Source organism: Dicentrarchus labrax, unplaced genomic scaffold (genome assembly GCF_905237075.1).
Source record: "Dicentrarchus labrax unplaced genomic scaffold, dlabrax2021, whole genome shotgun sequence".
NCBI classification, from domain to species: domain Eukaryota; kingdom Metazoa; phylum Chordata; class Actinopteri; family Moronidae; genus Dicentrarchus; species Dicentrarchus labrax.
Genome location: NW_026136705.1, coordinates 20,267,899 through 20,293,004, shown reverse-complemented (window position 1 = coordinate 20,293,004; position 25,106 = coordinate 20,267,899). Strand labels below are relative to the sequence as shown.

At 38.2% G+C, this 25,106-nt stretch overlaps 3 protein-coding genes and 1 long non-coding RNA gene across 8 annotated transcripts; 1 reads left to right on the top strand and 3 right to left on the bottom strand.

Moving 5' to 3' along the window:
• Positions 1–338: 338 nt before the first annotated feature.
• Positions 339–19,748, top strand: LOC127364153 (Golgi SNAP receptor complex member 1). Its single transcript, XM_051401400.1, has 9 exons — positions 339–425; positions 1,306–1,423; positions 1,830–1,905; positions 2,327–2,434; positions 2,618–2,709; positions 4,457–4,531; positions 18,569–18,598; positions 18,811–18,893; positions 19,231–19,748. The coding sequence occupies exons 1-9, from the start codon at positions 383–385 to the stop codon at positions 19,353–19,355; spliced, it is 750 nt and encodes a 249-aa protein (XP_051257360.1). The 5' UTR covers positions 339–382; the 3' UTR covers positions 19,356–19,748.
• Positions 7,875–10,900, bottom strand: LOC127364154 (uncharacterized PPE family protein PPE12-like). 5 transcript variants are annotated; one of them, XM_051401402.1, is made up of 8 exons: positions 10,499–10,897; positions 10,180–10,301; positions 9,874–9,966; positions 9,341–9,433; positions 9,088–9,186; positions 8,428–8,526; positions 8,179–8,286; positions 7,875–8,029 (listed from the first exon to the last, which is right to left on the bottom strand). In XM_051401402.1, the coding sequence occupies exons 2-7, from the start codon at positions 10,265–10,267 to the stop codon at positions 8,186–8,188; spliced, it is 573 nt and encodes a 190-aa protein (XP_051257362.1). In that variant the 5' UTR covers positions 10,268–10,301; positions 10,499–10,897; the 3' UTR covers positions 7,875–8,029; positions 8,179–8,185. The 5 variants fall into 5 exon arrangements, with proteins under 5 accessions (XP_051257362.1, XP_051257361.1, XP_051257363.1 ...); XM_051401401.1 differs by having other exon boundaries at positions 10,180–10,282; XM_051401403.1 differs by having other exon boundaries at positions 8,185–8,286; positions 10,180–10,282.
• Positions 11,891–15,754, bottom strand: LOC127364157 (uncharacterized). The gene is made up of 8 exons (XR_007884982.1): positions 15,346–15,754; positions 15,153–15,254; positions 14,924–15,025; positions 12,940–14,750; positions 12,674–12,788; positions 12,483–12,590; positions 12,247–12,348; positions 11,891–12,066 (listed from the first exon to the last, which is right to left on the bottom strand). It is a non-coding gene; the product is annotated as an uncharacterized LOC127364157 (long non-coding RNA).
• LOC127364156 (trafficking regulator of GLUT4 1-like) lies at positions 19,743–23,427 on the bottom strand. The gene is made up of 3 exons (XM_051401407.1): positions 21,147–23,427; positions 20,819–20,945; positions 19,743–20,723 (listed from the first exon to the last, which is right to left on the bottom strand). Exons 1-3 carry the CDS (start codon positions 21,546–21,548, stop codon positions 20,707–20,709), a joined length of 546 nt encoding a protein of 181 aa, XP_051257367.1. The 5' UTR covers positions 21,549–23,427; the 3' UTR covers positions 19,743–20,706.
• Positions 23,428–25,106: the final 1,679 nt, after the last annotated feature.

Here is a 25,106-nt window from a genome sequence, read left to right as displayed (position 1 = left end):
GAGGATTTTATTGAGAACACTTCTGTTCTTGCACTGTGTCTGTGAAATTTGAATGCAGAACATGTAATGAGGTCTTTCATATTGGTATTTCTGCAACAAGGACAGGACACCATCATGGAGCTACATCATGGAAAGCACTTCAAAACCGTTTCTCCAGCCGTGAGTGCATTTCAATCATTAAGCAATAAGCGTATTAGCCCTCCGAGATCGTGTTTCACGTCCTAACCCTCGGGACAATAATGTGGAAAGTGGAGCATGCTCGCAGAGAGTTATTGATTAGCTTCAGCAAGTGGTACGCCTTCGCGGCCGGAAACCAGCAGAGGTCGCTGTGGCTCGAATGAGATTCGCGACAGTTGCCTTCTTCTTTACGGCTGACGATGACATGTCAACAACAAACATGGCAACCAGCAGCGACTACTGGGAAGGTAAATTATGTCACAGCGTTTAATTTAAAACTACAAGTCTGCTTGGTCATATGTCATTGTTCCTCGCCGATGCGGGTCGTATCCGTTGAACGTGTATCGCTGTACGTTACGTGAATAATAAACTTCAGCGGGGGTTAGGAGATATATATTAATTAACATGGCTACTTCTGTGGCTAACCTGTTAGCTCGTCAGCCGTTAGCAGTTAGTTGTCAGTTGGTGTCTAACGGTCAAACTGTCAGCTTCAGCCCTGCTTCCGGTTGACCTAGTTTACTTAAATTGTACCGAAGTGTGTTTTAACTTGGTTGTTTGAGTCTCTGCTACCTGTTGGGGGGGAAAAAGTGGAGCAAAAAGTAAAACAAATCATAATCAGTCCAAGTTTTCCCCTTAACGAAGGTCTGACAGTAAAACAAATGTGAATATGGTTGTGAGCTGCTTTGTTGAATTTCTTAAATCCACCTGTTGCCAGTGTTCTCCAATCACATCGATTAGCTCACTAATCAATCAAGCACATGGCGTTCATGTTCTAGGGATTGTGAGGCAGTAATCCTCCGAGAAAGTGCTGATTCAATCCACACACACACAAAATGTGTGAGAGATTGAATGCTTTTACTCAGAAGTGTTTGTCAGATTAAAACCAGTGCTATGCTTGGCTTGTATGCCTTATATCCCACTGACAGCTCGATGTTAACAGTGATCTGGGTCAGATCAGTCTGCTATGTGTATTGTCTTTTATGATGTCTATATGATGCCTGTATTTAATGATTTAGTGTCGCAGATTTGAGTTATTAGTCTCTTCTATTCCTTTTTTTTGTCAGATGTGTAATGTTTGCTCCCATCTTGAAATGTGTGTCCTAAACATTTCCCTGTTTCTTCACTCAGATTTGCGTAAACAGGCCAGACAGCTGGAGAATGAGCTGGACCTGAAGCTGGTCTCCTTTAGTAAACTCTGCACCAGCTACAGCAGCAGCAGCAGCCGGGACCAGCGGACAAGAGACAGGTCAGCGGCTCCTTACCTGACCTGATCGGATATACATAAATACCTGTATGATATCTGGCTCAAATGAAGTCTGCTGAGATTTTTAAAATGTGTTTGTGGTTTCAGAAGCTGTGGAAAATCTTTTAATTTAACAGCAGTGTTTATTTTTTTTATATTGACATGTATTACTAACATTGTTGATTACCACAGATACATGGTTTTGTATTTAACAAAGTAACTGATGGGCAACAGAACAACATGAACACAGGGTTTACCATTTTGAGCACTGGCCACTTAAATACATTGTTCTTATCCTCTTACACTTTAGAAATTGTTGTAGAAATGTAATTGTTTGTTAAATAAATTGTGCTGAACTAGACTGTGCAACTTGAACGTCAGCATCTTTTCCCTTTCTTTCTTATATCAGGTCTGATTCTATTGGCCCATCTCAAGACAATATGCTCGTGGCCATGACTACTGAGCTGGAGCAGCTATTGGCTAATGTAAGTCAAATATCACGATTATACTGTATAGTCGCTAACAGCCATAGTTGAAGAGGGTTTAGGGTTCCCTTCAGTAGCAGTGTTGAAGACTCTTGTGTGATGCCAAACATATCGAAGGAAATTTGATTTATAATCAAATGTCCTATAGAAGATAAGTGAGCAGCCAACCAAAGCTGATTGAGTTATCCTTGATTTATACATAGTGAGAACTACTGTTTATTTTCCAGGTTGTACAGACTATTGTAAAGTTTATTATGATACGTTCATGTTTACTTTGAAATACGTTTTACTGTAGTCTGTTATCATAAGTTATCATCTTCTCAAGTTATTCAGATTGTTGTTTTGAGAACATTTACTCTAAAAGAATCATAGTTTTTATGGCTACTTGATATTAATTTAATTCTTTTGACCTTTTCTGCAGCTAACAGCGGTCAATGACAAAATGGCAGAATACACAAACACACCAGGAGCTTCGTCGCATAACGCAGCATTGATGCACACCTTACAGAGACACAGAGACATTTTACAGGTACATGCAGTTACTTCACTTTCACATGCAGTTTGTATTTCCACATGTAAGTCGTTTTAAGTATTTTCCATATTTACAAGAAGAAACATTTGTGAAATATTAATAAATTTTTGCTTAGTGACGACCTGTTCTGTTAATATTATCATCTTGCTGACTTTTATTTTATAATGTTTTGTCCTATAGGACTATACTCATGAGTTCCACAAAACCAAAAGCAACTTCTTCAGCCTGCGAGAGCGAGAGGATCTACTAGGCTCTGTTCACAGAGACATTGAGTAAGCACCTTCATACATCTCCTGACCATTAAAGACATTGTATTTCTTTAGCAAATTCAACGTTCTCCTCAAATGGTTGTCTTTATTCACCATGATGTTTGCCTGTCTTGTGCAGGATACAATGCAAAATACTGCTGCTAGAGTCTCACAAGATTATGGTAGAAACCTGCAAATGTTTTTACATTTGAGAAGCTGGAACCAGTTAATATTTTGGCATTTTTGCTTATAAAATTACGACCATTAATTGATGGATTGTTGCAGATTCAGTTTCTGTTGATCCACTAATCAGATCAAATCTTGGACAACTTGTGCTATGTCATCCTTAACCAGGGGGAGGCAGAAATGTGCAGTTTGTTGTTGAATTCCCCCACCCTTTGATAGTCTCCATTTCTTCTATCATGTTTCATCCTCTGATAAGAGGCACCTCCTTTTATTAGCTGATCTCCCTCACTCTCTCTGTCGGTCTCCCTCTGTGTCTGTATCTCTCTCTCTCTCTGGGGATATCTTTCCTAAGTGCATTCTACGGTAAATCAAACCACAAAGCTTTCATTCAGCCAAAGCGGAGGGAGAGTGGTTACATCTGGCCTCTGCCTGATACAGAGAAATGCTTTATCAGGGGAGGAGATGCAGAGCAAGACAGAGAGAAAGAGGGAGAGGGAGACATTGTCCTGGTCTGACGTTGACTGATTACAAAAATGATGAGAGTGAATTGTAATTATTCTCACAGAGATGAGAGGTGTGGAAGAACAGTGAAGGGAGAGGAGCAACAGAAGAGGTAATGGATGATGAATTGATGATCAGTCCAAAGAAGGAGGAGATGGTGTAAATAAGAGATGGAGGACAGAGTTGTGGGTTAAGCAGAGCTAATCACTTAAAAGCCTTAACGCAGGAAGTACATAATCAGCATCCAGGCATCAGCTAATAGGAGGCAGTGAAATACTCTTTTCAGATTAAAGCAAAGACTTGTTTTTTCTTTTGTTAGCTAACTGCAAAGCTGCAAAGCTGAAACTTGATTATGGAGGGTGAGGTGTTGCTTTTGGTTTATGATGAAACAGCCAAAAAAGTTAAACTACCGGAATATTGTTTGCCCCACCAAGTAGAGCCAGATCTCATGGGGAATGCATACATATTTGGAAATAAATGTTTCCTCAAAGAACTACATTTGGCCAGGATAGTTATGTGATATTTTTAAAAATGTCACCTTTTGTTGGCTTTGTGTGAACAGGGTTAATATTAATGGTCATGAAAACATGTTGACAGCATTAGAGAGACCATTTTTGAATTTGCAGACCCAATTGAGGACATCACTGCAGTTGACCAATAATCAATAATCTAGTATGAATGAATAATTGATTAATGAAATTGAATTAAATATTTGGTTTATTTTCCTGTATTTATGACTTTCACTACAAAGATGGCGCTGTTTGTGAATGGGACGCTTATGAGAGATTATGCCCTGGTCCTTTCCCATTTTGAAACATTAGCCTGTTTTCTCTTTCTCTTAGTCTCTCTCTGTAATATAGATATTTTTTTTCGTGGGGTCTGGTGTCCTAGTGGTAATGATTAGTCCATAGTTGCATCCAGGGACCTTTGTTTCATGTCACGCCTCTGGTGTTTCCTGTTTGGATCTCTAACTGTTTCAATCAAATAAACACAAAAAAGTGTTTCATTTGCAGTATCATATTACTGTTCAATTCAACCCACCGATCAATCATTTGATGTCCCTCTCTTCTGTTTTCTTACTCAGGTCCTACAAGAGCAGCTCAGGAGTGAATAACAGAAGGACTGAGCTCTTCCTGAAGGAACATGAGCATCTCAGAAAGTAAGAGATTTCTTAACAAACAACTCATCACTGGAACAGATTGGCAGGAAATTAATATTTGTGTTTTCAAGAAGGCCAAAACTTTGTCCTAAATCCCTTCTTATTTACTGTATAGTTCGCCCTATCAACTTTTCACCATTTTATTTGATTGTTTGAGTTCTGAGTGTGATGTTAATGCTTTAAACGTGGTGCCCTGAACATTTTCCACAATAGAAGTGGAGTTGTTGTAGAGTAGATTGTATGTATTGTAAGTATGTATTTTTCTATTCAACGTTTGTTATCTCCATTACGACAATGACTCCTCTGGTATCAGTGCATGTGGAGAACCAGTCATTTACATAAAATGATGCACCTACAAGTTCTTAGAAAGCTCGTAATATATTCCTTATAATAAAACAACGTAGCCTTTGTTCCAAAACTAGCATATGAAAGTTGTTGAGGAACATGTTTGGTTACCTGGTTAGGACTGAGTGGGCAGTTTGGTGTGAAATATGACCAGTACACGTGCTTCTGTTTGTGTGTGGTTATGCGTACATGCACATATGCACGTCAGTGGTTTACTGGACATGTTGTTAATCATGTTTGTGGTTGATAATAGATTTCTCATGCACTTTCACGTGACTGCACTCAAACAAACAAAGATTAACACAATATAAAACGCAGAAGTAAAACATTGTGGTTAGAAATAGGTTTCAGAGCTAATCTGCTGGAGGAATAGAGACCATTCTTCCAAAATATATTTCCCCATTTGGTGTTTTGATGACGGTGGTGAGGAGTGTTGTTGAACACTTTGTTCCAAAATGTCCCATAGGTACTCGGTTTCATTGAGATCCTGTGACTGTGATCTTACAATCTTCAAATCAGGTCACATTTTAGCTGAGGCAATGTGGAAGTGTCCAATAAGGTTTAAGGCTTTTTCTGATTATTAAATATCATAGCTTTCCATAACTGTGCACTGGGGAGGATGTAGGCAAAGACATTATTGGGTTATATTATGGTAATACAGTATTTAACTTAACTTAAATTAGAATAACATGTCTATATGTGCAAGTGTTTGTGGTTATGTGTACATGCACATATGCATGTCCATGGTTTACTGGACACTTGTTCATCACGTTTTCTTGTGGCTGATATATTTCTTACGGACTCTCATGACTGCACTCAACCAGAGGAAGGTTAACAGACAAAGAAAATAAAAGGGCTGAAGTAAAAGAGAGGATGTGGTGACAAAAAGGAGCAGAAGACATCAAGTGAATCTCAGCTGCTCGCAGCAACGTGTTCCTGATGTGTCATGAAACAGCTCGGCAATTTGTCCATCAGAATGAAAAGATGATTTCTGAGTCCTTTAATATTTTGTCTGATACTTATATTTACCTAAATGTTGACTAAAGGTGTATCTGACTATGGCTGCCCCCGACTAAAGATTTTCCTAGCTGACTAGCAGTTATTTGTCGTAGCACATTTATGATATTAATTATTATTATTTAAATATATATATTTTAACAGCTGCCTGTTAAACGATGAACGGGAAAAGCAGTAATGAATCTGAACATACTGAGCTATAGTTCATTTATTTCAACACAGTATAACATCACACAAATCTCGTTCAAAACATGGAATAAATAACTTCTAACTGCACAAAAACAAATACTGGTGGACTTATCGACACAATGGATGATGTATAACAGTTACTTACAAATTAACTGGCCACAAACTTGCTCCTCTTCCTCCGTTTGATGTGTCTCCTGACGCTGCCTGAACCCACCATTTTTGTTTTTCTCCGACTAATGAGAAGTGGTCGACTCCTCTCAGCGACCAACAGTTAAGTCGACTATTAAAGAGCGGCCCTATATTTGACACAACAGCTGTACAACCTACCTAACCTGACACTTATTTTTCAAATGCTACTTGATACAAATACTGGTTCAAAAAATCTCAAATTATAGATTTATAGATATGAAGTAATAATTTATTGGGAAAATGTGACACGATCCACTCAAGAGAAGATATGCTAGCTTATTTGAGTTGTTGGAACTACACACCTTCACACACCTTCACACACCTTCACACATCTACATTTTCACTGGTATGTGAGAACTGTAGAGCTCAGCTCTTGTGAAAGATATCCGCGCTGCAACACCAGCAGCCTGAGGTGGATACAGCACAGTAGAGTTCACTAAAGAAAGGATCAGATTTTAGTCGGCTTTATTTTAGTCGATACTGATGCATTAAAATATCTCTAGTTATTAGGTTTCTTAGTTAAGTATTGGGCTACCACAAGCCTCCAGAACAACTGCAGTGCTCCATTTTATACATTATACTTCAAGTCTGTAAACTCTACTGGAGGGAAAGACCCCATTATTCCTAAATATATTCCTGATTTAGGTGTTTAGGTGTTTAGAGTGCTGTCTAACACTGTAAGAGAGACTTTGAGATCCAGTGACTGCGAAGGCCACAACATATGATTCGTAGAAAGTCTACCACTTTGTTCCAGACTGAATTATCTCTCTCAATTATTGGATACATTTGAAATACAATTTTGAACATGATGAGTAGGGGATGGGTCCTGATGATTTGGTTAATGTTCAACCCTTTTCCACATTTCATCACGGTCACTATGAAATTTTATATCCAGCAGCACTGTGGCTGGTGAACAATGGTCTCAGTGAAATTGATATGCTTTTTAAACTGAGAACCCAAAGAGCTTCAAAATGGCAGAATTATCATATTTGTTTTTAATGTGGTCTTTTTAGCACACATTTCCTTAAACATAAGACATTATTGTAAAATGTTAACTTATTACATAGCTGTTGATGAACATGTAGTAACATGTATTGTAATTATATGATTCTCAGAAGGGATTTATCCTATTTACCCACTGACCCACCTTTATACAGTATACTCTTTATATAAATCAAATAATAAAAACTCTCGTTTCCTTTTACTTCTTCACTTACAGTAAATGATGATGATCACAATCACAAGCAGTGAGGTAAGGTTTGTTCAGAGTAATATAATGTAATCCTAGAAACAGATTTCTTCTGCATACATGCATCGTGTACACTCTCCTCCATAAATAATTGTTTCCCATTCAGATTACCATTCCCCCTAAATTAAAATAAATAAATATTACAACTACGGTGGCGTTTTAAGCAACGCCAGAGATTCTCTTAATACATACACTCACCTATACGGCACCATGTGTTTTCAGCTGTATTTATTGTGTTTAGTTAAAATTATTGTGCTTAATAACTACTTCACACCACTTACACCACCATAAAAAAACTGTTGTTAGTTGTCAGAGGTGACACTTACCAAGATAGTTCAGTAAAGACAATAAAACTTTAACGTCAAACAAAGTTTATTGTGAGACAATAGACACATTTGTAAAGAATGGTGAAAAAACTGAGACAAAAAAGCTTTTTAAACATAATATGTCATATACAGTAGTAACATTTGTTGCTGTCATATTGGCACTGTGGTCCATGATCCTTTCAACTGGGAGAGAAAGAGATGGAGAAAAGCAGAGTCACAGAAACAGTAACAGTAAAGTTAAAAGATAATGCCTGTGTGCTTGTAAATAATACGCCTGCAAATACAAAACATATACTTGAACACATCCAAACTGTGTCATTGTGACGACTCACCCTTACGTTAGTTAATGTTGATATTGTTCCCAACACCGAAGCCTCCTGAGTTGAACCCAATCCCTGCGTTGTTTGCGTTGCCAATGTTTATTTCAACTCCTTTTCCTCCTGTTGATTTACAAAGAAAAACAAAATAAATAAAATCACATTAACTGTTAATTTTTAGTGTACAGATTCTAGTCTTATACATCAGTCAGAAAGCATGAAAGCTACAAGCACCTTCCCAGCTATATAGGACACAGGACTCACCGTTCACATTGCAGTTGTTCCCAACGCCAATACCTCCTACATTGTCTCCAACCGTCATGTTGCCTATGTTGCCAATACCTATTTTGACTCCTTCTCCTCCTGAAGAATGAATGAAGAATATGTGTAAGTGTTCATACTGGCATTAGCACAGACAGTCATGGGGGAAAAAGATGTTTTTTGATTGTTGTAAAGTATATATTAAAGGTTATATATGGGATTTAAAATGTTGATATAGCAGCAGACATCTATTTTCTATGTAAATATATAGTGGAGTCCTGAACTGACGTCCCACTGCCTTTGCCTGTGACTCTGTGAAATAAGGGTTTATTTGTACCAAACGAGTGTTGGTGATTGTTGGAAAGTCTGTGGAAAGACTACAAAAAGTTTCGTATATAACCTTAAAATGTCAATATCCATATGAGTCTCAAATCAAGTGTCAGTGGGTCTGTATCAAAAACCCCCATACAGCGTTTTGCCGTCTTATAAGCCTTTCAAGTTATTACCAAACTATCCTTCCTGGATTATTGTTCAATGTGGCACTAACTGTAGTACCTGAGTACCAACATACTGCTGTTTTCAGTCTGTATCTAGTAACAAAACAAACATCATGAATGTGCCCATGTCTGCCAACTTCTCAGCAATGTGAGACAGAAAACTCACCCATTACATTACAGTTGTTTCCTGCACCAATGTCTCCTGTGTTGGCTCCAGCATTCATATTACTTACGTTGCCAATATCAACTTTGACTCCTTTTCCTCCTGTTGAAATACAATTTATGATAAAATCCTATCAACCCTATATACTTACATGTTAAGTGTACATAATCTAATCTTACTACAAAAGTAACAAACCAGAAATCATCAATGTGCCCATTTTTATTAACTTTCCTACAATATGACTCGCAGTACTCACCGCTTACATTGCAGGTGTTCTTTGCACCAATGTCTCCTTCATTGTCTGCAACAGTCATGTTGGTTATGTTGCCAATATTGACTGCTTTTCCTCCTGTTAAACACAACAATTATAGATGTAATCACATAGTTTATCTTACTGCACAGATTCAATGAGTCAGAAATCAGTAAGTGCCCCCTCCATATGAGACACAGACCCTTCACATTGCCGGCATTCCCTGAATCTGTGGATTCAGAGTTGTTTCCAGTTCCACATCCTGTGTTACAAAAAAGTTGTATGAAGCCTTTTGTGGCTCCAGAGGGAGCGGGGCAAAGTCTGATAAATTTACTCAAGTGATGTCACAACAACACACCTGAATCTCTGACTGAACTGTTCAAATTGCATTTTTGGTGCAAGCAAGAAGAATAAAAATAAAAAAGGATTATTTTGATCTGTTTCAAAGAAACCTTCCGAGTCCAACAGTATTATGGAAGTGCACTGGCACCGCTAAGTTGATGGATTATGCTTTTAACAGTATGAGACACAGAACTCACCACACCCACTGCCGGTGTTCCCTGGATTAGTGGATCCAGAGCAGCTTCCACCTCCTGTGTTACATGAGTTGCCAGTATTTGAACCTATTCCTCCTTTTGTATTACAAAGAATTTGAACGAGAAAAAAAAATAAATTACATAAACTCTCCCTCTAGAGCTGTGTTGTAAAGATGCTGATCTCTCAGTGCAAGTGATGGATATAAAATAGTTCAACAGCACGTTTCTGCTTTCTGCAGCATTAATACCTATGGAAACTATAAAACCTGACTTCATCAACAACAACCGCCATGCAGAGGTCTAACTCACCGCTAATATTGATAGCATTATCAGCGCCAATCTTCCCTGTGTTGGTCCCAGCAACAATGTTCTTGGTGTTACTAATGCTGTGTGCCATTGTTCCTGCTCCAATCTACACAGACAGACAAAAACTTAAAAGGAAGTAGTTTTTATGAAACGGATTCAGACAAAATTCTCAGACAAAAACTCTTATAAAGACAACAACATCCGTTACAGGATCAGCTGAGAACATACATGTAAAACAGATATAAAAGTTAATAAATGCATTTTAAAAGTGTTTGATGTTGACATTAAACACAGAAACAGACACATGCAGTTATTATCTTACCTCTGGTTTGTCCTGTACTTGTTGATGTGAGGAGAGAGGACTGCAAATGTGTGTCGATAGCTTTTGGGGACGAGAACTTCCTTGTAGTAAGGAGGTGTTGGTTTTTTTTTTGTTGAACACAAAGCAGGTTCTCCCACAGACTCTAAAGGGGGTTTCATGTGTCACTGCTGCATCAGCTGAGTTTCATCATTTAAGCATTGATATCAGTCATTTTGCATTTGACTACAAACATCCTTTTTTAGAAACTACATTATCATCATACAAACATTATTTATACAAATATGCACAAATGTAACTTTGCACATTATTAGCTCGTTGTACACGTACCTACGTACTGAACTACAATGCCATTGTAACATTGTGACATTTCAAATACACACTTATACAAACACAGAAAATGTTAAATGGCATTTAAGAACTGTTCAGTTATTGGAATTATTGAGGATTGGTTGACTTTGAGACATAATATGCATAATAAAACATACAGTTAATTACCTTAAACATCAATTTCATTGTTATGCCATTTTAGAAATATTTTCCATACTTTATTGATATATGCAATGTATTATTATGAGTATTGTTATATTTATTTTAATCATATTGACATTAACATTTTCACTGAATAGGAACAGTCGGATAATAAAATATATATTTCAGTTAGTTTCATATATAATATACAGGTCCTCTATAAAACAATTAGCTGGGCTCAGTAGTCAAACTGTGTCACTGTCTACAAGTTTGTCCTTACAAGTAATTTTAACTGTACAGTTCAAAGTTTGAATACATTTGATATCATGACATTAATCACTTTTTCCATAAAGTGTTGGATATCATCCTAAACACTGAGCACAGATATAAAGGAGCTGCAGGAACTTGAATACACCTCAACAAGACTTATTTGTCAGAGATCATTTTCTATAATGTTGTATTGTCTTTGCTGTATCTTTGTAAATGTAGAGCACCAGATAGATGCAGAATTCAACTGAGTCATATATATTAATTTCAACATTATGATATGACCTAACTGTTAAATCTTATGTTATTTATTATTTTAGTATAAACATGAACATAAAGTAAAGAGCAAACCATTAACACATGTTGGTGTTTATTGATTTGAGGGTCCTGGTGCAGCCACTTTATTGCAGAAATTGCACAATAATTTGACACTGAAGGGAGATTATCAGTGTCTAATGAAATTATAGCAAGTCATTGCTAAATACTGGGATACTGAAAATCCAACTGCTGGTTAGTCCGTTTCTTGACAAAAACTACATCACAAAGACAAAACTAATGTATAATGATGTTAAGATGAAGAAAATATATAAAATATTTGAAGGCATTGAAAATAAATATAATATAAATAAAAATGAGTATTCAGCCAAGACCGTAAAGTAGATGGACTTTGTTTTTATTTGTACTTATTTGACATTCATCTCATTAATGACATTTGAAATCATGAATTTAACATTTTTTTAATACTTACTACTACTACGTCTAAGACATTTCAATTATATCACAAATTGTACATCATTTTTAGAAGAGTTGTCCATCTGTTGGAGGGCCATTTCCTAAAAGGAAGAAGGACAAAAAGCGTGGTTAAAGTACAAAGATTGGTGAGTAAATTGTGAAATAGTTTTACAATGATGCATTTACAGAAATAATTAACACATAAGGATGTCATATGCACACGTCTGATCAGGGTTTAAGCATAGTATATAGTATTATAGATCTCTGATCATTCTTCTTACCTCAGCTGATGTTAACGCGATTTCCTGCACCAATGGCTCCTGAGTTATTACCAACTGTAACACCAGCAGTGTTGCCAATCCTGGAACCATCTCCCACTCCTCCTGAGGGTTGAGAGAAGGAATCAAAAGTTAACCACAGAAACTCACATTTTTGCCGTAAAGATGATGATATCTGAACATTAGTAATGATTTAGAGATAAACTGTTAATACTGTAGCAATATTAGGAATGACTCACCTTTAAGGTCATAGCTGTTGTCTGCTCCAATACGTGCTGTGTCTGTATTTTTTCCTATAACGGTGATGCCGGTGGTGTTGCTCAGTTCAGTATTTTTTCCAAGACCTCCTGTGAGAGTTGTCATTAGAGAAAGAGATGTATGAAACTGTCAAGGCCACCTGACAGAAAAGTAAACTTACACTCATACTTACCTTTAACATCAATGGCATTGTTAGCGCCAACCTTCCCTTGGTTGTCACTAATGCGAACGTCCTCTGTGTTTGCAACATTCGACATTGTTCCTGCTGAAATCTAGACACAGATTCACTAAAAGAAAAGTAAAGTTAGTGATTGTCATAAAAATGGGTCTGTCATAGCAGCATTATAAAATGCTGAATAAAATACAAGATAGTGAATTTGTTGTATTTATAAGACAGCAGTTGACATACATACAGCAGAGCAACAGTCTTGATCTTACCACTGGTTTCAGTTGTTTGTCCTGTGTTATGAGGTGAGCTTCTTGAAATGAGGAGAGACTCTGCTTTTATAAGGGTCCTGAACATGCGTGCTCATGTCTTTGGGGGTTTAGGAGGAGGAACTTTCTAGATATGGTAAACAGTTGTTTTGTTTCTTCAGCAAAACTCTTTTGTTCCCCACAAAGTCTGAAGAGCTTTTTGTTGTAATTTTCACGTGTCTATGTTATAGTACTGGTGAGCCCCCTGCCTCCTAAAACATCTACTACTAAACAAGTGTATTTTACATTTCCTCCCCTCTCCTCTGTTGAAGGAGTAAGGTGTCCTTACAGTGTGGGTTATTTGAAACATTAAGCAGGTTATATAACATTTACAGATAGCTTCATCAATCACAGCTTCTGGTTGTGTTAAGATCTACTTAACGTTTGTGTGATGTGCGTTTAAGTATTTTCCTTGTGCTTGATCACAGATTCAAACACAAATAGTAACATCTCTTTACAACTACAATACTTGCTGTGTCATGTTATTTGTTGGACTACAGTGCTCTCTGTATCTTTTTATCTTTTTTTAATAAATCGTCTGGTTTAAGTGATATTTTATAGCAGAGCCTGGTATTTATTGAGCGTGTAACATTTCAAACGGTTCTAACAGTCATATTTATTTTTGAATTACTTTCAATATCAGACTTCTTTTTCATACTGAAACCATTAAACCACCACAAGTCACGATGTTGAGTTCTGACATTAAACTGAACCTGTTTTAGCGACTGTCTGACCTGAAGCTTCACTTTCAGTTTGAGTTTGTTGCAGTCATGATCTAAAACGTCTGACTCAGCAATGTGGTGACTGGGAACTGACACTGACTCATAAATCAGAAGGATGAGGATTTTAGAGGGACTTTACATAAACAGACCAAACCAAACATGTACAGCTGGCTTTATGATTTAGTATTCAGGCTACATATTAAGGTGACATTTGTTGAGGTCACTGTTAGCGCAGGTTTTCTTACTGTGGTTCTCTGCTCTTGTCTGCTGTTTCTTGTTCCTTTTGTTTCGCTGTTGTCCAAACTTCTCCGAGAGTAAATGATGTTATTAGTGTGCGTTTTTGTGAAGGTAACATAATGTAACAGAGCAAGACAACGCCATGTTCTTAAAGTTGGCTATCTTAAAGTTTAATTTCCTTCAGTTTAAAATATTTCTTTCCATATTTCAAGTGTCTAACTTTGCACAAGCAGCTTATCTAAATGATCTTATTAAAGCCACGAATATGTTGTCTTTTTATTTCTTTTTCTTTTGTGTGATTCACCTGTCAAGCTTCTTTTTGAAATGTTTAACTTAATAAGAGATTAATAATCAGAGCATCAATCACAGCTCTGTCCATACAGTATAGGTTTGGATATAGCCCCACCTTGCTGCTGCTCTGTCATAATACACCAGTTCACTAGCCTGATACCTCATTTCCTTTCTCTTTATTGTTAATTTCATTCTGTTTAAATCACTGTAAAACACAAAGATACGGGCAGTAATTCAGAGGTATTCTAACACTAATGTTTTCATTAGTGTATAATCAGCTGAATGTTGTGAGCTGTTTTTTTGCAGGTTGCCTTACATAGAGCCGCCATGTTGAACTGCTAGTTTTCTACAGTAGCCCAGAATGGACTGGCTCCAAATAGGGCCTTTCACAGTGAAATGAAACAATACAAAGACATGCAGCATACTGACTATATTTTTATTTTTATTTAATAATGAAGCTGAAGAATCTCAATGATCTTTGCTGATGTCAAAGTATGAATTTAACATTTTTAGCCAATTGATTTCCTAAAAGAGAAAAAGAGGTGGAGAAAGAAAGGAGAGCAAGATAGAATAAAAGTCACAAACACTGTGAGAGATTGTTGATTATAAACAACCGATGGATTAACAGACACAGACATGTTATATGTACGTTCACACATTCAATATTGTGTCCTATGTGACCAGTAAATCCTTCTTACCTCAGTTAATGTTAATGCGGTTCCCCGAACCAATTGATCCCGAGTTGTTACCAACGGTCACATTATTGACGTTGCCAATGTTTGACTTGGCTGGAATTTTTCCTGTTGAAATACCAAGAATCGAAGAGATTGAAAGCAGTTAATCGTGCTCAGATATGTGCTGTGATGACCTCCAAACATGAGTAATGAATCAAAAATAAACCACAGCCGTTTGAGAAATATAACCCACCTTTCACAGTGTACTCGTTCCTTCCTCCAATGCATCCTTCGTTTGTTCCAGAAACATGAATGTTACTGATGTCTCCCAGAGAGACATTTTCTCCAATATCATCTGTACATCAGAGAGGACAGTGTGACCCCACAGAAAGTTAAAGTTTAAACACTCCAAACAGCCATTATCAGTGTGCAGAAGATAAACCTACCTTTAACATTGTACTCATTCTCAGCGCCTACCTTCCCCTCATCGCAGCTGAGGGAAATGTTCCCGTGGTTGCCAGTGTTGTTAGACGCCGGTCGTGCTGATATGTAGACAGATGAGCCTAAAAAGATGATGAAAAATGACGAAAGAAAGAACGTGCTGTTGAATCCCATGTTCACACTCTGCAGCTGTGACGCCCAGACTGTCTTATCACATCTGGGACACAGCAGCTTAATGTGTAACAAGTTAATGTAAACAAAACAAAAACATGAAGACAGAGTAGTAGACACAGACAGGAAGTTAGAACCTGACACAGGTAGTGTCTGAGATGGTTGATCTGTTTAAGGCTTTCATTAGCAGTGATCATATTTCCAGTAGCAGGCAGTAAACTATCAGTAAATTGTTGCAGTCTCATGTTCCACAGGGAACGATGAAGTTTAAGTAAGTGAGGTTGATCTGAAGAAACAGCATTGTGCTTTGTCAGGTATCCTATAATGGTGTGATCATGTCTGAAATGGATGAGGAGGACATTCTGATCGGTATTTCAAAGAGGTTTTATTGATCCAGCCTATGCCTTCATTTCCACAGAATCTAACAGTGTTTGATTAACAGAGTTACATCAGAAACTTTTCAATACCAAAACTGGTGGCAAATAAATGTTCACAGACTTGAAGAGATGATTTAAAAAAATTTATGTAGCAGCTGTGACAGCGTTACCCTGATATTGACATGTGTAGAGCTGCAAACGATTAGTGAAATAAACCATTAGTTAATTAGGTCTTAAAGTAAAAACAAAGCCATTCAAACACGTCATTTCAAAATATTAATTTTGTGTTCTTCATTTGCTTTATTATGACACACCTAAATCATACCTGGTGCAGATACTGTTGTTGCAGAGGATGCTAATATCTTGAAGAGAGATTATAAATTATATTAAAACCAAACTGCTGGTTAGTCAGTTTGCTAATAAAACCAACATCACAAATACAAGACTTCCTTTCCATAAATATATAACAATGTTTGGGTGAAGGATAAAGATTATAAGAACAGTTTCAAGGCACAGCACAGAAGTACAGAAAAAGTGGAAAGAAATTGTAAATAGTCAGCCAGAGACAGTATCATACAACATGTGGACTATATTTTCACTCGTACATTCATCTTTTGAATAAATTTTGCTTATTTCAAATCATAAATTCATCCTTTGTGAATACTTTGGTGCATTATTTCTAAAAGAGTTGCTATTTTAGAGGGCTATTTCCTAAAAGGGAGAAAGACAAAGAAACTGATTGACTGACAAGATTGATGAGAAAATTCTGATTATATTGTTTTACAATGATGCATTAACAGGAATAAATAACACACAAGGATGTCTTTTATATGTGTGTGTATATATATATATATATATATATATATATATATATATGTGTGTGTGTATATATGAAGTGTTTAAGTGTGGGTTAAAGCCTTTTTACAGTATTTTAACATTAGAAATATTATAACATATTATGCTATTTGTTTAGCAGGCGTCGAGGGCTAATGTGGGGGCCTTTGCTGTGACTTGTTTTATAAATTATAGATAAGTAATATGAATTATAAAAACCACAAAACCCCCAAGAGTTTGAGTTGTAGTTGTAGTTTGAGTTGTCTCTTAGGGCTATTATCTGTCTGTGGTGGCCAGACTCACCATTTCTCTTGAAAATGGAATTACTGTGTCTTAGTTCATTTTGTAATTATCTGAGTGGCTACGTGGTGTTTGTGTAGTGGCAGACAGCCCTGGTGTGATTCACAGTGGTCCATTATCTCTGTGACTAACTGTAAATAACCCTCGCCATAACCAGCTGTTGTTCATCCTCCCAGCCACAACAAACCAGACATGTTCCCATTAAATGGATCCTCCTGTGGCACAATGTCTTACAACTTGCCACAACCAAATGTATTTATTGTTAGAGAAAACACATTTAAAACATTCAGCACCGCTCTGCTTCAGACCATACGTCTGACTCCAGGTCGAACCCTGCATCTCATTTTCAAAGCTGCACTGAAAACTGGAAATTGTGTTTCCTCTTCACTTTAAAGTGAAGTATGCAGAAGAATGTAAAGTTGCACATTTCAAGTACAATGCTTGTATAAAGTTACATGCTTTAGTTTTGTCAAAGATGTTGTTAATTTAGAGAGAATTATCCGTGGACGTACTGCATCATTTAAGGTCTTTGTCTATTTATTATTGATGTTTGTTTAATAAAGTTAACTTTACTTACTTGTAAAGCTTTATAGTTACAGTGCCTAAAGTGCTCTGAGTCCTACTCAACCTCCTGCTGTCAACCTCAGGCAGATAGACATCTGTAGCAAATGTAACCTATTTTTGAAGCTTTAAACTTGTTGCCATAATGACACCCACAAGCCAGGTAGGCCCATAAAAACTGGGTTTATAAACTGCCGATCAGAAGACTAAGTAAGTAGGACAGAAGTTTCATGTCAAAAAGGCCGTAACAAAGAGAGAACATAAACAAAAAGCAAGAAGCTGCCTTGCCTGCGGACACAGCCAGCTAATAAAGAATAAAGAGAAAAAGCAGAGGACAGCAGTAGATAGATGATGGGAGAGGTGTACGGATAGATGGAGGAAGTATAAAGCACAGTATTGATTTTTTTGTCTCCAGTAGAGTCCGCCAGGATGCACGCTGCCCTTATATGCCTGAACACAGCAGCTCATATCAACCTCTCCTGTGTGTGTTCAAGCTCACTGTCATCCATCTATATGTCTGTTTTGCACCTAAAACAAATAAAACAAATAAAACAAATAAAACAGCTCATTTTACCATCCTGAAACATATATATGTATGTGTGTATATATATATATATATATATATATATATATATATATTTGGTGTGTGTGTGTGTGTGTGTGTGTGTGTGTGTATTCAGAGCAGTTATAATATGGACTTAATTAGCTTCTGCTACATGGCGGATTGAAAAATCCTCCATTAATCAGCACTTTCTTCTGTCTCACAGGAATCACAGGAAGTGCTCTTTTATTGATAATAGACCCAAAGAGCTGTGTGGTTTCATGGCCCGGGCTTTCCCTGTGCACTGTAGTATTATTTCATGACTCTTCAACCGGGAGAAATATATTCAGTTTGAAACTGATGATGATTTTGTGTGTGTCATGTGTTTCAGATTACTTACAATCTTTTTTTTTTCTCTTCTTTTTTCCATTTCATGTTTCACAGCTCAGATAGTCTTATTGATAATGCAATAAGGTAAGTTTTACTACTCCGTTCACTCTCCTCCTGTTACACTCACTCACACACCATAAGCAAACACAGCACATTTGGGTCTCTTAAAAACATCCAAACCAAGTTAATGTGATGCTTGTGAAGACAGCTATACAAATCTCTCTCTCTCCCTCTCCCTCTCTCTCTCTCTCTCTCTCTCTCTCTCTCTCTCTCTCTCTCTCTCTCTCTCCCTCCAGTATCGCCATGGCTACCAAAGAGAACATCACATTTCAGCGTGGGATGCTGAAGTCCATTCAAACCAGGGTCACAACTTTGGCCAGTATCCTTTTATCATTTTAATCATTTGTCTTTTCGTCCTTTACTTTCTCTCTGTTAATATGTTTCACATCTACTTCACATAAATTAGAGTTGTGTCTGTGCCAGAGTAACCACAGCACCTATGGAGATGGAGCAGGATAACGTAACCTCACTTACAGTGAAAGCTACTATGTCAGACATTAGACCTACACCATTAGGCTCCATTTGTTCTTTTTCCTGGTTGCGTTAGGAGACCTGCTGATGTATTTTCCTCTGCTGCTTTCTGTCTCTGACTCACTGCAAAGAAAGGGAAAACCCTACTTAATTATTTTCCTTCACCGTGCATCCCCACCCCTCAGATCGTTTCCCCGCCATCAACAGTCTCATCCAGAAAATCAATTTGCGCAAGAGGCGGGACTCTTTAATTCTAGGTGGAGTGATTGGCGTCTGCACCATACTCCTGTTGCTCTACACTTTCCACTGATGCGCTGGCTGTTTCTTTAAAATATTCATTGTAATTCAGAAGTATTTTTCATGGTTTTGTAATGTTCTTCCTTCTATTGTCATTTACTCTAATTAAAACAACACTTTAAAGAGTTAAGAAAGGATTTTATTTTGAAAAAAATATATATCGCAGTAAAAATAAATCTTAATTGAAAGTGAAAGGGTTAGAATTTATTTATTTTCTGGATTATTATAACATTTAAATTCTGAAATGTATATACTGTAATGCTGCTTATATCCTATCCTCGTAATTTTAACTCTTTCTAAATGTATGAAGTAATATTTGACTGGGATCGTGTACTGTTGAAGTCATACTTCTTTATATAGTATCTACGTTGCCTAATAAAAATAAAGGTGATGAGCTCGCTTTCAAGTTGGTCATGCTCATTCAAGTTTATTTCAGACATGCAGAACTATGGCACAGTAAACCAGTCATACAGTATAAATGTATAAACATCAACATCAGAGTGCCAAGAACAGTGCATACAGGGAGAATAAACCCCATTCATATCTTGCAGTATATTGTAAACGTAATGAGGTGTAGAGATCCAGGCAGTTCAGTGAAGTTTCGAACAGGAATCTGCTCAGTTTTTATCATAGTAGCACGCAAAGCAAGATATCACACTATGACTACAGTTAGGGCATTGTTGTGATAAACGTACATGAGTTTTAAACTTTTATGTAAACAGTGTATGAAATCAGTTTATACATCTTCCCACAGCCACAGAAGTCCCAACAGAACAGGAAGAGAAACAGGGCAGGCAGTGGCGGTATTACAGACTAGAGGTGCACTTCTTTTTTTTGTCTGACCACCTGTTTTTATACATTTGTCATGATGGTATTCTTCTTTAGTTTTTTTTTTTTAGGACATCTTCAGATCTAATGATTTTTATTTCATTTTTAATAAGCAAATGGTGTGCCATCCAATTATCTGAGAGTCAGGCAGTTGTGTGTACTTCAGTGCACCACTAGTTTGGACTCTGCGTAGTTTACACTTTCTCCACAGAGTGATGATCCAACACTACAACTGTGTGCAGCCTTCATTGTCCTTCCCTTTTGTTCCTGAGTTTGTGGGGTTATTGGGCACGAACATTGCCGGAAAAATGGGAACAGCCTGCGATTTCTTTCCCTTTCCATGTCCATAGCAGAAAAAAGCAAAAAAGTTGTAGGTTTGAGTCTCTTCGGCTTGTTTTCAACTCAGATTTTGTGCTTTTTCATCTTCAAAATTATTTTTTTCCCCCTCCTCTCTCTCTCTCTCTCTCTCTCTCTCTCTCTCTCTCTCTCTCTCTCTTCTGTACAATTTTGAAGTTAAAGGAGACTCCTTCCATCCCTCACTTCACTGCTGGATCTATGTGAGACAGAGAAAAAAAAGGGAAATTAAGATGAAGAAGTGTACACTGAGCCTTGTGAGTGAGTGAGGGTTTTTATGTCTTTCTCTCATACCTCTTGTGACCACTATGAAGATGATGAGAGCCACACCCAGCAGTATTGCCAGACAGCTGAGCAGCATAGACAGACGCCCATACTTCCTTGCTCCTTCAATATCTCCTGTATGGAGAACAGACCTCGACTAATGGGAAAGGAGATGATCAACAATTAATTATTTAAATACGACAGAAGCCCCAAAGCACCTGTAGTGTTTGGGGAAAAAAAACAAACCCAAAACAAGATTACAGCAGTAGAACATATCCAAAATAATAATAATAATAATAATAATCTACATTGTGTTATTATAAATACAATTAAAGCTGTAAATAATCGCAACACTCACCACATATGCGTACCACAAGGCACACATGTTGAGAGGCACGGCGGGGCAGAAACAGGACAACACGGCGAGCCAGAGGTAAGTCGGGGGTGCGGACCCGGGCGGCACAGGGGAAGGAAGCGGGCCCAGGCTGAGCCGGGACGCGGACTTGGGTGGGGTCGCCAACTGCCCGATGGACCCCGACTTAAGCGGCGATCTGTGTCCATTCTGGTCCGCGTCCAGGGACCGGACGCTCCCTCTGATGTTGAGGGAGAAGGAGTCGGACGGCTTGAGGTTGCTCTGCCCGGTGGGCTCGGTGGTGGCGGTGCTCAGCAGCTTCTCCTTATCGTGGAAGTTGGTGGGATTGGAAACTTCCCTCTCGCCGAGGGCGCTTTTCCCAAACGCAGCGTCAGTGTTGATAGCCATCTCTGAAAGATAAGAAATCTCCAAGTCTTATTCTTTGTCTGACCGAGCCGCTTCCTGTGGATAGAGATGCTGAAGAGTCCTCCTTCAGATGTTCTCCATTGGGGGTCATTAGATTAAATATTTTAAATTCAGAGATGCCTAATACCTTCAAGGCAACCTATTTAATTAAGCAGTCTATCTCCATCAAAATGTCTTATTGATGAGCGAGATGTTATTGATGTCTGAGTCCCTCTCGCGTTTAGTTGGCGGTGAGCGTCCGGACTCACGACTTGCCTCCCCCCCTCCCCCCCTTTATTATGTAGTGAGGTATTACCGCAACCCTTACATCTCCACAGCACATCCCCAGGTCTGCTTATGCACCGGGCGAGCTGGGTGACAAAGCAAAAACAACAATTAAACCTCTTCTGGAGTGAACGCGCGCAGTGCGTAAAAGCTTTCCATTTACGCACAGGGGCTTCAGCTGGATCAGCATGTAGGGCACCCACCGCACAGGGTGTGTGAGGGGGAAAGTGAGAGAGAGAGCTGAAGATGAAGGAAGGTGGACGATACAAGGCTCTCTACACATGCACGCCCTGCTGACTCAGGTCCTTCTGTAAAGTCATATTCTAGCACATTACAGCGTTTAACAGGGACGGAATCAGGAACTGAAGTTTTACAAAGTGCCCCATAAAACTTTCTACACCATCAGATCTTGGTTTTAATAAAAATTAAACAAAATTAAAGCTGCAAGCAGCATTGAGCGGGACCTCGCACTCCACGCATCTCAGGGTGTGCTGCGGCCGCGTCACGTGCCATCGTTACAGCTGTAGATAAGTTCAGGGCGGGTCTCTTGTAAAACACGTGAAGTTTCATTGAGATTGGACCACGTACGCTGAAGTTATGAAGACGTGTTCAGGGCGAGACTGTTTCAGAATATATGAAGTTTATTGGAGATTGGACATTGCACACTGAAGTTATGAGCACTATTTTATGGCGAATCTGCTGAAATGGACAAGTTGTCACTGGCACGCGGTTTAATGTACAGTCACAGCTCAAGTTTTCAATCAGTTTGTATGACGACAGAATTCAAAGTGGCCAACTTTGACCTCACGCCACAGACACGCTGTTCAACGCACAGTCTCAAATAGCACAACTTTTAATCAGCCCCATTTTGAGACTGTACTGACCAATTTTGAAGTAGATCCGATAAATTCCCGAGGAATAGTTCGTTCAAATGCAACGCGAAACGTTTGCCGAAAGTGAAAATCAAAATGGCCGACTTCCCGTGGGGTTTCGGGTATGGGTCCAAGAGGCTTTTTTTCTATGTCCCGGCATGTTACACGAGCCTACCGAGTTTCGTACATATCGGTGAAACGTGGCTCCGGGGCTGCTTTTTTTTATCCTGTAGGGGGCGCTACACACACGACAAACACATGTACCCTGTGAATTTCATACTCATAACTATTATGGTCTCCGCACAGTAATTTTTCATGCCAAAAGAGCGCCACCAAGTGGCGTATTTTTGTGTCCTTTTTAAGTGAGCCTCAGGGAGCCATGGGGAAGCATCGTACCAAGTTTCATTTTAATCACACGTGCCGTTGCAGAGATATAAACTTCTTCATTTTAAAGAGCGACACCTAGTGGCGATGATCTGAAATTGTGCGCAATGCTTATGGAAGACATGAGTAACTACGGACCCAAGTTTGGTGTCAATCGGACATACCAATGTGGAGAAATGGTCCACTTCCTTTTTTGACGAAAAATCCACAGGAAGTGTTAATTTTATAACGTGCTTATTTTTTTTTATATCAAAATTCTTTGAATTACTTTTTTATTAGAACAGTCCCCACATGCTACGTGAAAAATGACGTGCGAATCGGACAAAGCGCATGGGAGGAACACGGAAAAGTAGTTTATAAACATTTTGGCTCTAGAAAAAAAAAATTCTAGGCCAAAGTGGGCAGGGCTTACATGGGAAGATTCACCGAACGCGTGGATATGAGGTTTTTGAATGTGCGACAAACTATGCAGAAGTTATTAGCCTAAACGCATCTTTTATGATAGTAGCGCCACCTAGTGGCCAACCTGAAAGCAACGCATAGAATATTCCCATTTTCACCAGGCCTGACAACTTTGCCAAATAAAACTGAGTTTTCATATATATGTTCAGGGGGCAAAAATGCAGTCAAATGGGGCTAAAAATAATAATAGGTAAGAAGAAGAAATCGAGCAAAAACAATAGAGACCTCCAGCGGTCGCTGGCTCGGTCCCTAATAACAGTACAATTCAACCAGCTACTGTGTCCTGTATATGATGTAGATGAACGCATCAGTAATAATAATGGATACTTCTTTTATGATAATACTTAAATTATATCTGAATACTATTCCAGCACCGCCCATCAGAGATACTTTTACATGTCCAGGCATCGCTTATTAACTTAAATGTTAATCTACATAATAACTATTTTGAACAATTTGTGATCTGGTCCATGACAATTTGTTTCATGATTGTTGCACAGTGTCCAGGATTATCAAACGATCTGTTAGTGGCGGGAACAGTGAGAATACACACTCTCAAGGTTTCTCCCTTCACACACTACAGATTTAATACCATGTTCATCCACATTCAGTCTGATTGTATTTCCCTCAACATCCTCTGTGATTCCCTCAGCCATGTTAACCTTAGAGATTATTACGCCATCTAGTGGTGATTATGAGGAAATTGCACCAAGACCCGGAAGTTGTAGGTTTAGAAGTGCAGCAACTCTCAGTTTTGCTTCCCAAACTCACAGATATCTGTCCTTGTAATTTCCTCATAATCCATGCAAACAAGTATTCATTATATAATCTTTTCGTTTTTCAAGTAGATTTTGTTTAGTGGTTCCACCAACAAAGCTCAATCAGATCTGTAAAGTAAAATATTGTGTAAATCTGATTTATACTGATTTTGACTTCTAAAAATTACATTTAATTTGAGAAATATGATGATTGGACTGCTTTATAAAATGATTTAAGAACCTTACATCTTCCACTTATTAAACCAATTCAGCTTACAGTAATAGAGTAATATTATAACCTGCTGCTGAAGCCAAAAATAGATCTTGCTCTGTTATAAACATTATTGTACATTCAGTAAGTTATCACAATACTTGGCCTCAGTTTGATAATGTTGCGACTGCACCGGTGAACGTGCCTGTGAACTGGGGTTTCACATTTTATATGTAACAACAATCTAACTGGATTCATACAGTCCTGACTAAATGTCAGACTAGTGACTTGTTTTCTTTTAAATATTTTGGGGGCTTTTTATTGCCTTTTTAATTGATAGCTGTAGAGTGACAGGAAAGGGGGAGAGAGAGGGAATGACTCACAGTAAAGGGCCACAGGTCAGAGTTCATGGTGCCCCCCTGGTATGTGGGTCTCCGGCTCTACCTGGTGAGCTAACCGGGTTCCTCAGCTGGTTGACTTGTTAATGTGGTGTTAGCCCACTAAAGAACAAAGACTATTAACTAAGTTTTTCCCTATCTGATGACATTTGACAATTTAAAGAGTATTTTAATTTATTCTGCTCTTCCAT

Coding starts and splice junctions, on each gene's coding strand:
- LOC127364153 (XM_051401400.1), top strand. CDS start 383: ATGTCAACAACAAACATGGCAACCAGCAGCGACTACTGGGAAG. Junction 1,424..1,829: donor GACCAGCGGACAAGAGACAG/GTCAGCGGCTCC, acceptor TTCTTATATCAG/GTCTGATTCTATTGGCCCAT. Junction 2,435..2,617: donor GACACAGAGACATTTTACAG/GTACATGCAGTT, acceptor TTTGTCCTATAG/GACTATACTCATGAGTTCCA.
- LOC127364154 (XM_051401402.1), bottom strand. CDS start 10,267: ATGGCACACAGCATTAGTAACACCAAGAACATTGTTGCTGGGACCAAC. Junction 9,434..9,873: donor GAACACCGGCAGTGGGTGTG/GTGAGTTCTGTG, acceptor TGTGTTTAACAG/GAGGAAAAGCAGTCAATATT. Junction 8,527..9,087: donor AAACAACTGTAATGTAATGG/GTGAGTTTTCTG, acceptor TTCATTCTTCAG/GAGGAGAAGGAGTCAAAATA.
- LOC127364156 (XM_051401407.1), bottom strand. CDS start 21,548: ATGGCTATCAACACTGACGCTGCGTTTGGGAAAAGCGCCCTCGGCGAG. Junction 20,946..21,146: donor CCTTGTGGTACGCATATGTG/GTGAGTGTTGCG, acceptor CTTTCCCATTAG/TCGAGGTCTGTTCTCCATAC.